Here is an 18,497-nt window from a genome sequence, read left to right on the forward strand (position 1 = left end):
AAAGGTGCAAGAGCTCGTTTTCTGGGCGAGGGGTTTAATAGTTATTAAGTTTGGGTCTCTGACCATTTCATCCTTTTATTTGTCAGCAAGCTGGGATTGTTGGTCTCCACTGAGTTTCTCTTGGAGCTGTTACAGGGATCTTATAAAATATGAATCTTCTAGGTACTGCTCTTTTACATCGACTCTGATTACACACGCTTACATTCCTCATCCCTGCCCGCTGTCATCCTTGCATAATTGGCTGCCTTATTTGCAGAGTTGCTTGGCAGAGGAAGGAACACGTTTCTGTTTTTATTTTGAAAATAGGGAAATGTCAGATTGTTCTTTCAGCTTACTCTGATGCTGGGTTGACTTACTGTAGAATTAAGGTAACTACATCTTAAATTGCTTTTATGGCAGAGAACTGTTTCCTATTAAGTAAATGATTTTCATAGGATAATGAGCTAGATTTGATCCACTACCTAGTTGATTTTAGGATGAAGTATGTATCTTAGTGCTGGGCAATTCACACCTTTTCTCTTGTTGTACGCAGTGTTAGTTGTAGCTGTGTGGATCCCAGGATATTGGAGACACAATGTGGGTAAGGTAATATCTTTTATTGCACCAACTTCTGTTGGTGAGAGAGAGACACTTTCAAGCCACCCAGAGCTCTTCTCTGGGTCTGGGAAAGGTACTCAGAGTCGCTGCAAAATACAAGGTGGAACAGATTTTCAGCATAAGTAGTTAGTGCATATTGTAAGGGACTGTTCAAGGTAGACACCATGTCTCCACCGATAATCATAAGGAAAAAGAATCATCTGACTGGATGCCACAGAGCTAACGAAAGAACACTCTTGATCATTACGTTGATTGCTTCAGGGGAAAACATTGATTGTGAAATCCTTAACAAACATCACATTCACCATAATCTCCCACTGCTGAGAGGACAGCCTGAAATCAAACCACCAGATAGTGATCAAACCAGCAGGCAAAGAGGCCCCATTATAGTCCTCAACTGTACTGATTACGTTAACAAGGCCTACACACTGACACCACCTACTATAAAGAACTTGAAGACCCCATACCACAATTTACCCAGGAATTTAAGGATATCAAATTCTTCCCCCAAAAAATCCAAGATGACTCACCCCCCATGAACTTATCCCAGGGGCCTTCTGTATGCTTCCCAAGATACACAAACAAAGGAATCCAGGCAGACCCATCGTATCTAGTCACGGCACTCTTACTGAAGGACTATTGGGATTCATAAAAAACAAATTTTGGCAATTAATTTGGCAATTGATCTTTGATTATCAGCAGGTAAGTATGCCAGTGGACTGGGATGGGATGTTAGATGGGTTGGGATCTGAGTTACTACAGAGAATTCTTTCCTGGGTGCTGGCTGGTGAGTCTTGCCCACATGCTCAGGGTTTAACTGATCGCCATATTTGGGGTTGGGAAGGAATTTTCCTCCTGGGCAGATTGGCAGAGGCCCTGAAGGTTTTTCACCTTCCTCTGCAGCGTGGGGCACGGGGTCACTTGCTGGGGGATTCTCTGCACCTTGAGGTCTTCAAACCACAATTTGAGGACTTCAGTAACTCAGACATAGGTTAGGGGTTTGTTATTGAAGTGGATGGGTGAGATTCTGTGGCCTGCATTGTGCAGGAGGTCAGACTAGATGATCATAATGGTTCCTTCTGACCTTAAAGTCTGAGTCTAAATGCAGCAGGAAACCAGTGTTATTCCTGAGATATACATCAATGATATTTTTATCCTCCGGACAGACAGCTTAAACATCTTCATAGTTTTCCACCACAACTTCAACAACCACCACCCATCTATCAAACACTTTCTGGAACACTCCCACACTAGCATCAACTTCCTGGACACCACAATGGGCTTCAGCGGTGGAACCCTACAGATCACCGTATACAAGAAACTCATGGATCCCCATACCTGCCTTCTTAGATCCAGTAACCAGTCCAAACACACCAAGAAATCTGTTTATCTACAGCCAGGCACTCAAATACCACCGACTATGCTCCGAGGAGAAAGTCCAGGATCATCTTAACACACTTAAAACCGCCTTCACCAAACAAGGACACCACACCAGAGAAGTAGATTGCATATGGAATGTGCCATCCAAATACCCTAAGAGAACCTGCTTCAATACAGAAATAAAAACCCCTCTGGCCACGCACCCTGGTTGTCACCTATCACCCCACACTGGAACCCATATGGGCTATCATCAAACAAATACAACCCATACTCAATGGGGACCCCATCCTGAAAGAAATCTTTCCTGAACCCCCTCGTCTGGCCTTCAAACAACCCCCCAGCCTCTACAAGCTCATCGTCAGAAGCAGGATCCCCACAGACCAGGAGACACCAACTCAAAGTGGCACCAGACCCTACCAGAACAACAGATGCAAAACCCGCAGACATATCTTCACTGCTACAATGATCAAAACCCCCACCACCACCACTACCACACACACACCACTCACCTTTCAAGATCCGTGGATCCTACACGTGCCTATCACAACATGTGGTGTACCTCATCCAGTGCACTAAATGTGCCAATAACAGCTTTGTGAAACCAGAAAATCACTACGCACTCAAATGAATTCACACAGGAAAATGATAAAAGACAAAAACATCCTGTTACCTGTGACTGAATGCGTCTCAGAAAGTCATCACTCTATATCTGACCTCTCAGTCCTCGTCCTCAAAGGAAACCTGCACGGCACTTTTTCATAAGATGACCCTGGGAGCTTAAATTAATTACTCTGCTAGACACTGAAAATCATAGACTGAACTGGATTTATGGCTCATTACAACAATCTGTAACCCATTAACCCTCCTTTTTGTCCTTACATTATGTACTAAGTACTTAGGCTAACAATCTGTTCCCCCTTGCATTTTGCTGTGATGCTGGAAGTACCTTTCCCAGACATGAAGAAGAGCTCTGTGTAACTCGAAAGCTTGTCTTTCTCACCAGCAAAAGTTGGTCCAATAAAAGATATTCCTTCACCCCCGCCCCATTGACTCAGCTTTTTCTCTTGACATTTTACAGGAAGTTCTTTCAGTCAGTTAGGATGATCTGTGATGCAGAATAGTTTCTGGGATTTAGATCTGCCCGTCAGATCTTTCCATTAACTTGTCTGTGGACTAGCATGAAGGCACTACTTTTGATAAGCACTCTTGACAGTGTGTTGTTGATAGAAGTAGTCGTATTTTCAGTTGCTCAGAAATGTTGGCTAGGTCTGGGTAAAATAATAATCAGTTCAGATTGATGGATTTGAGTCTTAGAAACTGAAGCTGCAGGTAAGAAAATTAGGATTTTTTTTAATATGTTCTAGTTCTGCTTTACAGATAGGTGGCATGAATTAACATTTGTGAGTCAGCATCAGATTTTGTAAAAATACTTCAACTATTGGAATTTAATTAAATACCCTTTTCCATTGGAAAACCTGTGGAAATAGTTTTTAAACCTGGCTCTTGGGTGGTACTTTTTAAAAAAAAGTAAAATGTAGTTCTCCTTGTACTGGGAGATACAAGCATTCATGCATCGCTGACCAGATATTGTCTATTAGTAGATGTGAATTGTTTACATGAGGTGGAATTGTATTTCAGGTGTAGATCCATCCCTGCAAGCAGAGAACAGAATCCCAGGCTCTTCACAGGCTACAGCTGCTGTATCTAAACAGCAAAAATCACGTTCTACCAACTCCAGAGATGAGCGCTTCCGATCTGGTAAGGAAAATCTATGCAGCTAAAACAAAACGGGTGCCCCAACAGTATCCTTACACCCATAAAGAGGTACAAATATTATGCTTAGGGAACCAAGTGAAGTGCTTTCCATATTGGAAGAAGGCAAAATATGAGGAAATCTGTCCAAGCAGCTGTGCTGTATATACCTATAGGCAATGCTTGGCCAACTCCAAAGTGGAGAAAATGGTTGGGGAAGAAAGAAAATCGTAAACACATTCTGATGTTTTCCTTGTTATGGACTTAAGCCATGCTTAACAATTTCCTCTCATCTGCCGGTCTTGCTTCCTATCATTGGAGCACCCTGTGCTAATTTTTACAAGGCTATGATTTTTTTTTTCACATAAGGGTTATAGAATTACCATATTTACCAAAGCTCTCTTTCAAACATTTCCTGATTTGAAGCAAATACACTCAAGTAAGGGAAACATCACAATGGATATTCTACATGAACTTGTAAACATGCTTCAGTCCAACAAAGAAATGTGTTTTGGGAAGTTTCTATGAAAATATCCATATCCTCCTCATATCCTGCTTCCATTGTTGCTGCTCAGGTGGCTAAAATACATTGTGTTTTGATGTGAAATTCCCTCTCACATTACTGAGAAAGGCAGGTGCTTTTTGAAAGCCATCATCTGGTAAGTCTATCCACAGGCTTCTAACTAGAATGCTGTTTCGGTGTGCTGTTGAGGGTAACTACATGTCCCAGGACTGGGGAGGAAGGCGATATCTAGAGAAATTGGCTGCATAACCTAAATTTTTGAAGTAATATCTTACTTATTCTTCAGTCGCCTTGCTTTTAACTACTTGGCACCAGTATATATGGCTTCACATTTTCATTGCTGGTATTTCCATTGAGAAAACTCTGCTCCTAAAATCAAGGCATTACATCTCCATGGTTTGTTTTTTAATAATCCAAGGGTTGATGGGATCTTTTATGTGGTTTGGGTAGCATGTGCAAGGGCTTTTAGGAAAGATATGTGCTAGCCGAAGAATAGATTTTCTGAAGTTTGGGGATGAGGATAATAATATCAAAGAGAATTAATTAAATGGGATGCTTAAGATTAACTTTAATATAATTTAGTCATTTGCTTTAAATTCCATCTCTTTTGTGTATCAAACTTATTTGCAATATAATTTTACTATCAGCAAACAAAATGTTCAATATGTATCTAAAAATACCCTCTGGAGGAAGCCTATGGATGTGGAGAAAAGGACAAACTAGGACAGTAACCATAAGAAGGCCTTTTGTGGTGGTGGTGGTATAAGAAGATACTGTATTGTGTGGAAGGGTTCATCATAGAAACATGACCAGTAGAACCTCAGAGTTACGAACCCCTCAGGAATGGCGGTTATTTGTAACTCTGAACAAAACGTTATGGTTGTTCTTTGAGAAGTTTATAATTCAACGTTGACTTAGTGCACCTTTGAACCTTTACTGTTCAGAAGACAAACGCAGGTTTTAACCATCTTAATTTAAATGAAACAAGCACAGAGTTTCCTTACCTTGTCAAATATTCTTTTAAAGCGTTCCCTTTATTTTTTCAGTAGTTTAACACTGTACTGTACTATATTTCCTCCCTCCCCCCCTTTTTTTGGGGGGGTGTGTCATTGCTGTTGCCTGATTGCATACGTCCAGTTCTGAATGAGGTGTGTGGTGACCGGTCAGTTTGTAACTCTGGTGTGCATAACTCTGAGGTTCTACTGTATTCCCACTGTTAATAGTTATTGGGGTAGTCTTGGGAACAATTCCAGCTAGCGTACATATCTATCAGGAAGTGAACACTCTTTCAGAGAACAGTCATACTAGCTGCCACTGCTGCTGTTCTTTGTTCCAAAAACTTCAGTTAGTATTTCTAGAGCTGTGTTCAAAATTGACTTTTAATTTACTTCCGTTTAAAATTCTGATGTTTATCACAATTTCTAAGCCTAGCAAATCCTTCCTTTTTGAATTTCAAGTTCTCAGTGACCAAATTTTGATCAGTCAAGAAAAAATTAGTCCTGTTTTGATGTGGCTACCGGATGAATGTTGCTTTTAACTTGTTTTTTATCTTTTGTAACAGTTACCGATCACTGTCAGAGACAGGATAATGTACCCACTGGTCCCATCCAGTATGGCAATTACCATGATCCTGTTGTTTTCACTCTCTGCTATACCAACTAAAACTTATCCTTGAAATGCTAGCAGGAAGTGTATTTCCATGTTTGAAAGCTTAAAATGTGGTGTTAGAGGGGAAAAAATTCTCAGTTGGAATGTATGTAACTGGATTCTTTTGTCCCTGTGTGGTGTTTCAGAAGACCCTAGTATGCTAAGAGGATACCAGATTCATTGTTAAAGGGCATGTCTTGATTTATATTCGGCTTATGGTACTGTGTAGCCATGTGCCCAGCCAAGATAATATAGACCTGACATCTTTCAGAGGCCACGCTTTTTTAGAATAAATCTAGAGAGCTTGCAAGCTACTGCAACTTCAGACCTGTGCAGCCAGCAGCTCCCTCCATCTTCATTTTATTTTTATGACCAAAGGAGATAAAAGGACAAATGTGAGTGTATTTTGTCTTCCTTTCCCTGGAGTTTTAATATTAATTGAGAAAATATTATCCAAGCTTGTTCTGTGGGTTTGCTTTTAACTTTGTTTGAAATACAGTGAAGAATTTTAGCTTAGTGGTTATTGATTTAATTTTCCTTCCTTAAAATGTTTCAGCCTGAATAACCACCACCATAATAAGATGAGGTTATTTTTCAAAGTACTCTTTATGTTGGCTAAAAGATGTAACTTATATAGAGACCCTTGTGGTGCTGCATCACAGAACCTTGTGCGGAGCATGTCTAATCAAAGTAGTGTTAAAGCCAGCGATAGCATCTACAGCATTCGGGCTTCTGATGCTCCTAACAATAGTGGAACTAAACTAGTAGCAGTGGGAGAAAAGTTTTAGAAAATTTCTCTTCTGTAGGAAGGACTTAGCGAAAATTGTTTCCCATTATGCTTGCACACTACCAGAGCAGCCATAGATTCCTGCATTGAACCAAATGGAATGTTAATTGAACATTGGACTTTCTATATTGGGTCTGACCAGCAATCCAATATTCTAACTCCAGCAGTGGCCAGTACCAGATGCTTCAGAGGAAAGAGTAAGGAACCACATGGTAGATAATTGTGAAATAATCTGTGCATAAGGGAAGTTTGTTTCTGACCACAGCCAGTTGGCCCATGTCCTGAAATACGACTGTCTCTTTTCCATTTCAGTCTAGCGACTGTAGTTGTTGTTGATCATACATACATCTCATCCTTTTTTAATTGCTTCTAAGTTCTTGGCCTCAATAGTGTCTAAGTCAATTAGTTCCACCTAGTTTGTTGTTTTTAAAAATTATAAAGGTATTTTTATCACTTTAAAATGTTGTTGCGTTTTATCTTACACTGGATGTCCCCTTGTGCTGGTGTAACGAGAGGGGTAAATAGGAGTTTCAAACTGACCGTCTGGTTACTGTTCTGTTCTACGTACTTCTGTCATATCCGCTCTTCTTTGTTTCCTTTCTAATTTATAGTCCTGATCTTTTAAATCTCTCCTGGTACAAAGTCTTTACATGCCTCTACATACTTTTTCTTGCCCTTCTTTGTACCCTTTCTATATATGCTGTATCTTTTTTAAGATGAGATGATTGAATGGAGCACAGTATTGCAGGTCAGGGATCTCTTTCCAGAGTGATTAGTTAAAATTGTTCCTCCTTATGGTTGTTACCTTGCACTTGTATACAATTGAATCCATCTGCCAATTGCTAGCCTTAGGCAAATCTTTCTGTAGTTCCTGAGTCGTCTTCTCTCATTCTGACTAACCTAAATAATTTTGTCCTCCACAGATTTTGCCACTTCATTGTTTCTTCCCCTTCTCCAGAAAATGAATGAACATATTAAATAGCACTGATCCTAGTATGGTTCCTTAGTATTAGGTGCAGAAGTAGAAGGAAATGCACTGAAAATGTATAAAAAAATACACAATAATATATTATTAGGAAATAAGGGGGGAAATGGGCTGAGGGTGGAAAAGGAAAGAAAATATAGCACATCTTAGTTTTAAATTACACTTTTAAAACAGCAAATAGAAAATTGACCATATGTTTCAGTTAAATACTGTATACAACAACAGTTTTCTTTAAAATGGAAAAGGCATTGCACAGGGTTTTTTCCCACTTTGGTTAGTAGGCTTGGTCCTCAGCTTACTAAGCATTGTCATTACTGACCTCTTTATCTGTTGAACATTGACTATGTATTCCTACTCGACAGTGCCAATTGAAACCAAATCAAATGAAAAATATCAATCAACTGAAGTTTACAAAGCAGACCAACATCTAGTTGTTCCTTAAGCACCATTGTAGGTTAAATTCTTTTCATTTTGTTTTAAGTGTTTGGCAGTGGTTTGATGAATAAACATTTTTATTTTATCTGGGTAGTCAGACTTGAAAACTTTCAGTGGGAATGGTTTCCTGGACGTTTGTATCTTTAAGGGCAGGAGCCAAATCCACGATCATAGAACAGTGTTTCTTCAACATTATTCTAGTCCTGTTATTTTTGTGGGGATCAGACGTGAAGTTGATTTCATCCTCATCTAGATAATGTGGGGAAATTGTCCTCATGGCAACATGTGGGAAAGGAATAAGGTGTCTCAAGGGAAGAGAAACCAACTACTTAATTTACTTGGCTGATAGAAAGAGGCTGGCCCTGCCCAATTGTTTTGTGGGGGCAAGACCTCTTAATTTTGAAAATAAAGATATTTCAAGTAAGAAATAAATCTTAAGTGGATATAGGAGGGAGGTTCAGGCAGTGATATTCAGACTGAGGCTCGGGAGCTGCAACTGACTCTTGAATGTGTCTCCTGTGGCTCTTTGCAGCACATGCCGCTAAAACCTGGCGTGATTTAATTAAGTTATTAACCAATCAGGATGCTTTTTCTGTGTTACTAACCAATTGTAGAATACTGGGTCAGTCATTTTGCTGTGAGAAATATATAGTAATGAAACAATGCGTTCACACTCCTGTGGCTCTTTTGGGAAATGTTGATTGCTAATTTAGCTTCTGAACCACTGAGGTCTGAGTATCCCTGGGCTAAGGAGTTGAGAAAGCAGTAGAAGATTGTGGTTGTGATTGTGGGATTCGTGAATAGAATGAGTTAATACTGACTATCCTCCTTTTTACTTTTCACCTCTTAATCCAGTATCTCCCAAACTTTTGAAAGCTGAGTCTCTCAGGAAAATAAAACTAAATGTGCCCCGCAGCTCCAAATCCAAATGTTCCAGTTGGTGTTTAAAGTCCTACCCATCTTAATTTATATCTTCCACATATGCATACGTACATACACACCCTTACTTACCAACTAGACTTCCTTATCCCTCTAAGGGGCACGCTCTACCAGTTGGGGAAAACTGTCTTAATCTGTGCAGTTATTCACTGTGCTGTTTAGTTTCACGTGAACTATAAACATTATACATTGCCATCTTATTCTGGGAAGACTTGTCTGGAAAGTGAAACATTTATTTGTTTTGCTAATTCCTATTGAATGCTGCTTTAGTATCACAACAATATAACATTTTAATTTAGAAGGAGAAGGTGGGTTAAGTAATATCTTTTATTGGACCAACTCCTGTTGGAGAAAGAGACAAGCTTTTGAGACAGAGCTCTTCTTCGAGTCTGGGAAACGTACTCAGAGGTCACAGCTAAATACAAGGTGGAATAGATTGTTTTCGTAAGTAGTTAACACACATTCTTCTTCTAGTGATGGTCCCTATTATATTCCACTGGGGGTTACGCATGCACACCAGGCATCTGAAGCTGGAAAATTTGAAGTGTGTCCGTTGGTCCATGCATGCGCGTCCCAGCTCATCTTATGCCTCTGTCCAAAGGAATAAAGGGCAGGGCAGACTGACTGCTTTTCCAGTTCCTTCTCACTGCTGCATTGTCTGGGTCACAACCTTCAGTGTCCACAGCTTTGGCTTCATCCTACAAAATAATTATCTAGTTTGTAAATAGTTTAAATAGTTTACTGTTTTATAGCGCTATTAGTGATTAGATTAGTCTCATGGTGGGGCCCTGCCTCGTACCCATTCAGGTACCAGACTATGCCCAGGACTCCAGGCTTCAAACTCTGTGCTTCCTGCCCGTGATCCTTCTCAGTCAGCGATGACCTCCAGTGCTGCCTGTACTGCCTTGGAGAAGCCTACATTACAGCGAAGTGCAGTATGTGCCAATCATTCTCTAGCCGTAACCGTGAAAGGTGGGAACTTGATCTCCACAAATACCTCATGGAGGAGGCCGCAGGTCTCAGTCAGTCCCAGGCCAGGGGACTTCTCGCTCCCCCCTTCCCCCCCCCCCCCCGGTACCTTGGCCGGATTCAGCAAGGAGTGCGCTTCCTTGCTGCTTTGCTGCTAAATCCAATTCTGGTGTGGGAAAATCTATCCACACATACCTCTCTGTGGGGTCCTGTCAGGAAGCACTCTTTTAAGCATGAAACTAAATCTTCCTCTAAATCCACTTCAAAGAAGTCAGATTCGTCTGTAAGCAAGCCAGTCAGCTTTCCCCATGAGACGTACGAAATCCCAGAGACATAAGAAAGCTCATAAGCATTGGGCTGCATTGGTACTAGTCTGTGTTCCATCGGTACCATCAACGTTGACACCTCCCACACCCTGGGATCCCTCAGCACCAATGAAGTCTGATCACTCTCAATTTTGGACACCACTCTCCTTGTCTGCTCCAGTGGCTCAAACAAGTAGAACCCCTCTCTCACCAGGAAAATCTGAATCTGTTGCTGCCCCACAGACATTTTCGCTCTCCTGGATCCAGAATCCCCTTCTCCATTGAGTCACTCTGTCTCTAGGAAGATATCATCATCTCTAGGGGAATCGACTGCATGTAATGCATCTCCCCTCCAACGGCACCAACAGTACCGCCATTGCCACCAGAATCATCATCCTTTTCATTGGGAGATTTTGAATCACCTGATGAACGCTTTCTTCCCCTTCCTTGCGTGTCCTTCACCCCCAAAGACCACACTGGTTTGGGACCAACCTCCATCTCATCTAACTCAGAGTCAGTTCTACTGGAACTGGTAAGACTGCCATCTTCATCTCCAGATGAGGTGGTGACTGACTGACTTCTTTTCCCCTCTGTCCCCATGATTTCAGGCAGTTCCAGGACCACCTTCACTCAATTGCTGGAGAGCTGCAGATTCCTCTCAAGGAGATCCAGGACTCCCAACACAAACTCTTTGACATCCTACATGCACCCGAGCACAACAGAATAGCTCTCCCCATTAGTGAAGCCATACTGGAGCCAACTAGCACATCTCTGCTATCTGCGCTCCTACCCCCAAAAGGGCAGGAGAAGTGTTATGTGCTAGCCAAAGGAGCAAATTTTTTGTTTTCTCAGCCCGCTGCCAACTCACTGGTGGTGCACACTATTTCTGAAAGGGGTAGACAGCAACATTGTGGATCTTCTGAAGAGAAAGGTCTTCTCATCATCCAGCCTTCAGTTCAGGGTAGAAATTTACCAGGTGCCAGTGACTAAATACCATTTCCTGAACTATGCCAAGTTTGCAGTTTACTGACAGCCTTCCGCAGCAGTCTAGGGCTCATTTCCAAGTTCTGGTAGATTGATAGCCAAGATTATTCTCCAATCTGAAGCTGATACCTCCGCTAGAGCTCTGGCCACTGCAGTAGTCCTGTGCAAGGATTCAGGGTTCCCTAGGGAGGTCCAGACAGCTATCATGGACCTTCCCTTTGAATCACTCCTCTTTAGCCAAAAGACGGACGAGTCCCTCCATACCCTGAAGGACTCCAGGGCTACCCTCCACTCAGTGGGGAAATATACACCTGCCCCAAGTGGAAATGTCACTGCCCATTGTTCAGATCTAGACTTGTGGCTCAGCAGTTTTTCCATCAGAGACCCTGTGAACCACCATGTCAAAGACAGGGTTCAAAAGTCCCTCTTCACTTCAAGTTCCTCTGCAACTGGCTCAGCATCTCAATATCAGCCCCCAGCTCAACATTTTTGACAGGAGCTTGAGAGAACCGGAATACTAAGCCCAACACTTCCCAACCCCCACACGCCATTTGGGGGTCACCTAGCACTCTATTTCAGTGTAATAACAGACAAGTGCATGCTAAATGTCATCCACTCGGGCTATAAAATAGAGTTTACATCCTTATCTCCTCCAATCCCGCACCCCACCCCTCTTCGGGGGCCTCTTTGAGTATTCTCAATAAAGAGATGAATTCCTTATTGCAATGAGGAGCAATAGAACATGGAGACCAATCTTCGATCTCCGCCATCTCAACCACTTCATTCGCAAACTCAGATTTTCAATAGTCACGTTGGCAGCTATAATTTCATCTTTAGGAAGGGAAATGTGGTTTACTGCTCTTCATATGAAGGACGCCTACTTTATTCAACCAGCTCACAGGCACTTCCTCAGATTCATGGTGGGCTCCAACTCCCCTTTGATGTAGCGACTGCCCCCAGAGTCTTTACCAAGACATTCTCATCAGTAGTAGATTACGTCAGATGCCGTGGTCTCATTGTCTTTCCCCTGCCTCGACAACTGGTTCCTTGTCACCAAGTCACACCAGGAACCTACACGTCAACTTCTATGATGCTACATCTCCTCTCGCTGGGAGTCAGCATAAATGCCAAAAAATTTGTTCCCACCCCCACATAATCTATGGACTTCATCGGGCAACTTTGAAGTCAGGATTGTCTCTGGTAGGCCATGTGGCCTCATGTGCCTAGGTCACCTCATTCACAAGACTTCACCTTCATTGCCTTCAAACATGACTGCAGTTGGTATACTCTCCAGACTGCCATTTCATGAACCTCATAGTGACAGTTCTGGCCAATGTAGTATCTTCTCTGCTATGGTGGACAAATTCTCATAAGGAATGTGTGGGCACCACCTTTCATCCTTCCTCTCTGGACAGGACCATTATTAAGGACACATCCCTATTAGATTGTTACGCCCACATGAAGATCCCCGTGGCACAAGATACCTGGACATCTTGAGAGTCCAGGATGCACATCAATATCCTGGTATCGCTTCTCCTGTCAGCATAGGTTCTCCACCTCCCCCCACCCACCCCAAGCCAGTAGCTATGTTGATGAGAGAAGCCTTCCCATCGCCAGAGCGCTGTGTACACCAGTTTGTAGTGGAGACCAAGCCAAATAAATCTGTCTGCATTAATTCTGGAATAATTATGCTTTAAATGAATTTTAATGCTTAGTAAAAGTTGGATGCAAAACCATACTTGTCTCTTATTAAATGAAAATAAGATAGTGTGCTTTTATTCATTCTCTCCTCCCCACCCCCCATTAAATGATCTTGTTTTAAAGAAGAGACTTTGGGCAGGTAATTTCCAAACACAACTGAATTTGATTTCTTAAACAGTTTTGAATATACTTAGGGGAAGCCACATTTATTAAGTTAATCACTTATGAGCTTGATGGCCCTTCTACCTCTTGCATTTTATATTTGCACTATTAACTGTTTCCTTATATATTTGCAAATTACTCTTAAACCCAGAAGAGAACACTGTAATGATAGCATGCAGCTTTGTTTTTCTTTAAATAGAAAATTATTTTAAGCTAAGATTCTAGTATTCAGGAGCTGATGGACAGGAAGTGAGATTCAGCATGCTAAATATTTGCCAAAAATATTCTGTTTATATATAGCATCCTAGTCTTTCACATGAGTTTGAGTCCTACTTAGATCATAAATGAAAACATGCATTTGACCTGCCCACTCTCTGGTGGACATCTACAAACTTCCCCAAACAATCACATAGTCTGGCATGATTTTTCTCTCTCTCCAGGTTTGGGATACCCGGTGGATTTCACACCAGGGTTGAAGTTCACAGGCAAAGTCCTGTGGAGAAAGCTTGCATAGAATCTATCTGCAGTGTGACCCTGGCTTTGGCAGTACTGTCACTGCCTTATTTTCATCAGGTCCAGTTTACCTAACATTTAAAAATAACAATAAGGAGAGAAGATGAAGAAGTCACAAATTACACAACTATTACAGTATGACAGTGTTTCCCAAACTTTTGGGAGCTGAGTCCCCTTCAGGGAAATGAAAGCAATTGCACTACCCTACAGTCATGCCATGTGGTATTAAAGGTATAAAATCTTAATTTATACATTTTCTGTGGCACTCTGCCTCACTCTCCCCTTCACCAACCATTTTGGGAAGTGCTGGTGTGACATTAACTAATTAAAACATACCATCGCTACCATTGTTATATAATTGCAACAGTTTTATACAAAATGTGATGCATGGCCGGAAAGGGTTAACCAGCTTGTAGGCGAAATAACCCAGAGTCAGTCATTAGAGAGATGTTAGAAAGATATGTAAATGGTCATTAGGGCCATTCCATGGTAGATAGGTTAGAACTTTGAAATGCAAACCTCTATTGTTAGAAATTAGAGGTGATACTAATTGTATGTGTGTACTTATCTCTTGTTAAGATGTTAGCTGTGTAAACAGGCAGTTCCTGTCTGTCACTATCACTATGATTCAGAGATCAAAGGGAAATATTAATATTTAGATGAATCTTGGGTGCAATAATGTCATTGTCTATATGACTCTGAAGTTTGTGATAGACTGCCTAAATTGCCTTGTGTTAATTTGGGTAACTAATTACCAGTAATACTTGCTTAGGAAAAAAGTTTCCATAATTGCCTATTGTTCACTGAAGGACTCCAACCTGTCACTAGAAGGCCTGAAACTGTATAAAGAAGGGCTTGGGTCCTGATCCTTTTTATCTCAGATCTGCTTGGTGCTTCATGCAGGGGAAGCTCAAGCCCAAGATTGAGCTCTCTAGTCTTGACTGGATCTCCCTGAATACAAACATTGGCCTATAACCTATGGGTTAATTTTGAAAGAACTCTTTGCAACTACAAAGCTCACCATCTCTGCTATGAATCTTAATCTCAAGAATTGTACTCATGTCTGTATGTATATGGATTTTTTTAACCAATACTCACTCTTTACCTTTTCAATAAATTTTAGTTTAGTTAATAAGAATTGGCCATAAGCATCTAATTTACCTCTAAGCTGCACAGCCATGTGGCCACGCAGCTGCCTATTAAGCCCTATGCAGGGGCTCAGGGCTAGGGTGGGGAGATATGCCTCTCCCCCAGCGCAGACCTGCCACTGTGGGGATAGGCACCCCTCCCCATTGGCCCTAGCATGAACCTACCATAGACTTCCTGCATCCAGGGGAGAGGAGCCCCTCCTTCGGCCCAGCCCAGCCGGAACTGCCACAGCCGGAGAGAGGCACCTCTCCCCTGCCCACAAGCTGCTGTGGTGAGAGAGGGCTGGAGGGAGTCCTCTCTCCCATCACAGCCCACCCTCGCAAACCCCTCATCCCTGGCCCCACCCCAGAGCTCACCCACCTGCACCCCAACCCAGCCCTGAGCCCCATCTTGCACCCTGAACCCCTCATCCCCAGCCCTACCCCAAAGCCCACACCCCAGGCCAGAGCCTTCATTCCCCCCCCCCCACACCTCAACCATCTGCCCCATCTCTGAGCCCCCTCTCATGCCCAGAACCCCTCATCCCCGGCTCCACCCCAGAGCCTTCACCCCCACACACACACCCCAACTCTCTGCCCCAGCCTTGAGCCCCCTCCTACACTCCCTACCCCTCGGCCTCACCACATGAATTTTGTCGCTGTGTCGCACGTCACCTGCATATTGGTGCACATAAAATTCATTCTGCACATGGACATAAAAAATTAGAGGGAACACTGGTAAGCATGTATTTGATCTGAAATATTTATTAACCTGGGAGGTAATGTCTGATAATTGGGATTGGTACAACCTTTCTATATGATGAATAAGATTTTCAGTAATCCTCATCATATTTGACTTGAGTGTCTGGGTGGAGGCCTGAAGGTGGGTTGCTTTAAGGGAACTGTGTTGATGGCTTCTGAGTAACCAGTGAGGTATTATAGAAGCTGTTTTGTGCTGGTTTGGTAAATCTAATTAGAATATCTGCCAGCTTTGGGGATTGTCTGCGCCTTCTTTGCAGTTCACCCTGATTTGAGTGACCTCAGCTGGCTCCCTAGGGACTCTGGTCACTCTGGGACTCTGATATATTCATAATATACTTCCTCTTTATGCATTCTTTGGTATTTGTCAACATTTGAAGTAGAATAATTGGTATCTGCGTTAGCACTGTGGGGTTTTTTTGTTTGTTTTTTAAGACAGTTCACATCTCTGCATCAGTTACACTCACTTCACGTTTTGATGGTTTTCTCCCCAATTGTAACTACTAAGACTATTTTTAAAATGAAAGCTGAGACTTTGAAGAATAATTGAAAGGTTTTTCTGCTTTGCAGCCTTCCCCCACCTCCAATGAGACCACCAGATCATCTCAAGGGAGATCACAGCATACTTGGGGAAACTTTATAGTATGGATGTGTCACTGAGTTTGCTAGGGTAGATGAGTAAATGCAAATATCACAGCTGCTAAACTCAAAACTATGTTGTTACTGTTTTGGCCTTTAGACCTTTGTGCTTTCCGACTCTCCAACACAGTGAAAAAGCTGCTGCTGTTTGAGACTGGAAATACACCTCTACCCCGATATAACACTGTCCTCGGGAGCCAAAAAATGTTACCGCGTTATAGGTGAAACCACGTTATATCGAACTTGCTTTGATCCACCGGAGCACTGTCTCTTCCCCCCCCCCCCCCCCCGAGCACTGCTTTACCGCGTTGTATCCGAATTCGTGTTATATCGGGTCGCGTTATATCGGGGTAGAGGTGTATGTTGCTTCTACTTAGTAACTAAGTGCTGGTGAAATAAAGGGATACCTGAGCAAGGGGCCTGAGCATACGTTGTCAGACTAAATAATGAATGTTATGAACCGTGGTGTAGCACCGCTAATTTGTAAAGAAGGTTAAATCTATGGCATGTATAATGTTTTGGAAGGAAAATGTAGTTTTACTTCACTTCATAACTATTTTTGTTGTTGTTTATTACTGTCTAGATGTCCACACTGAAGCAGTACAAGCAGCTTTGGCTAAATACAAAGAGAGGAAAATGCCCATGCCTTCAAAAAGACGCTCTGTTCTTGTACACTCTTCAGTAGAAACATATACTCCTCCAGGTATCTAATAAGTCAGCATACATAAACATTGTCAGGTAAACTTAACATTGCAAATGTAGTGAGTGAATGCTGTTTATTCTACTGACTTAGAAGTCTCCCATATGTTGCAGTAAGCTTCCTGCATGCTATGTGAACGTTCGTCCTGGTGCTAAAATTTCTTTTCTTCCACAAGATTTTCTGTCTCTTTTTTCTTAAAATTTTAGAAAAGCTTTAGGGTGAATAGTAGCCCTTCTTAAGCACAAAAAATGTGTTTATCTTCCTTTGTAAAGTCTCATTCTGAAAGTATCATCATGGCAAAAATATGTCAGAGCTTTGTAGATTCTTTATTAAGTGTTGCGTGAGATACCTTTCTTTAAAATGGCTGGTGGGAAATGCTTTACAAAATTAAATTATTGAAAAAGCTCCTTGTTTGTAAAATAGCCTCCTAGTTTGTTTAAATCACTTATGGTTCATGCCTAGAGCTCATCACTTGTTGTGAATTTGAGACTGTTTAGCCCAAAATATATTTAAAAAATAAGCCAAAAAAACCCCACCCTGTTACTTCTATTACTTTTGAAGAGAGGAAAGACAAAATATTGGGTGCCTTTTGCCTTCTCATCACAGATCATCTTAAGGATAAGAAAAACCTCATTCTCCAGATACATGCTGTCCTAGCAAGCTAACTACTTAGGGGTCAGTATCTTGTATGCCAATGTAAGTGAATTTCTCACCGACTCTAAAGTTTTAAACAACTGATTCTATCATGGTCCTTTTGTGTGCTGTCCTGGAGTAGAACCACAGTGAGCTCCGATGCCTTCACCTCAGTTCCATTTCTTAGCACCATCAGTAGAAATACTGCCTGGGCTGTTCTGCCTCTCCTTTTTGCTGGGCCGCGTCTTTTCTCTCAATCCCTCGGCCTTTGAAGAAAACTTCGCTATTTACATGTTCTTTGTGTAATGCATTTTTATGGATTCTTTGCCCACCTTTATTAATAAAAATGTACTTTGACGGGATATTTGTGGCAGTCCAAGTTCATGGTCCGTATCTTCTATTTCTCTTCTCCTTTACCCTTTTTGTCTTTCAGATATAGAGAAGCTAATCACCTTTAAAAACTTTGCGAGTATTTTTGTTTGACACTGTTATGTTATAATATATTAATAATTTAAGAAAAATATAACCAATGACAGGTTTACTTTGGGGCATGGACAGTGGTTGCTGGAATGTGGTTTCCCAGGCTGAGTATCTGAAGTCTCTCTTGGACACCCGCGTTGACTTTCACAAGTTGGCCTGAATTGCCTCACAGTTAAAAGCCTCAAGTGAACCAGAGTTCAGCACCCAGCTTCAGGTGAAGACTGCAGAACTTCCTCCTGGGTCTGCTCTCTTGCAAGTAGACAGCCTGAAGCATCTATTCAGAACCCTTGAAAGGAACCCTTAAGGCATCCGGTGTCCAGGAAAGGTGATTTGAACCATCAGCTTTGGTGTCTTGCAGTAATCATGGTCAATGCCTCTTTCAGCAACATCAGTCCTACAACTTCCTGTATCAGTGCAGCAGTTTGGGTTGTCTGTCTAGGATGAAGCGTACTGTGAATAGGAGAGCATACAGGAGTGTTG

At 41.9% G+C, this 18,497-nt stretch overlaps 1 protein-coding gene across 5 annotated transcripts in view; it reads left to right on the forward strand.

Annotated features, from left to right (window-relative positions):
- Positions 1-18,497, forward strand: part of DIP2A (disco interacting protein 2 homolog A) — a 186,903-nt gene that overhangs the window by 74,464 nt on the left and 93,942 nt on the right. For all 5 annotated transcript variants that reach the window (XR_005586121.1, XM_039494216.1, XM_039494217.1 and 2 more), the window contains 2 exons: positions 3,616-3,735; positions 16,788-16,907. Coding sequence is in view for 4 of the 5 variants with exons in the window: in XM_039494216.1 (XP_039350150.1) it covers positions 3,616-3,735; positions 16,788-16,907 (240 nt within the window). In the remaining variant the exon portion in view is untranslated. The remainder of the gene's footprint in view (positions 1-3,615; positions 3,736-16,787; positions 16,908-18,497) is intronic.

This window comes from Mauremys reevesii, linkage group 11 (genome assembly GCF_016161935.1).
Source record: "Mauremys reevesii isolate NIE-2019 linkage group 11, ASM1616193v1, whole genome shotgun sequence".
NCBI lineage: Eukaryota > Metazoa > Chordata > Testudines > Geoemydidae > Mauremys > Mauremys reevesii.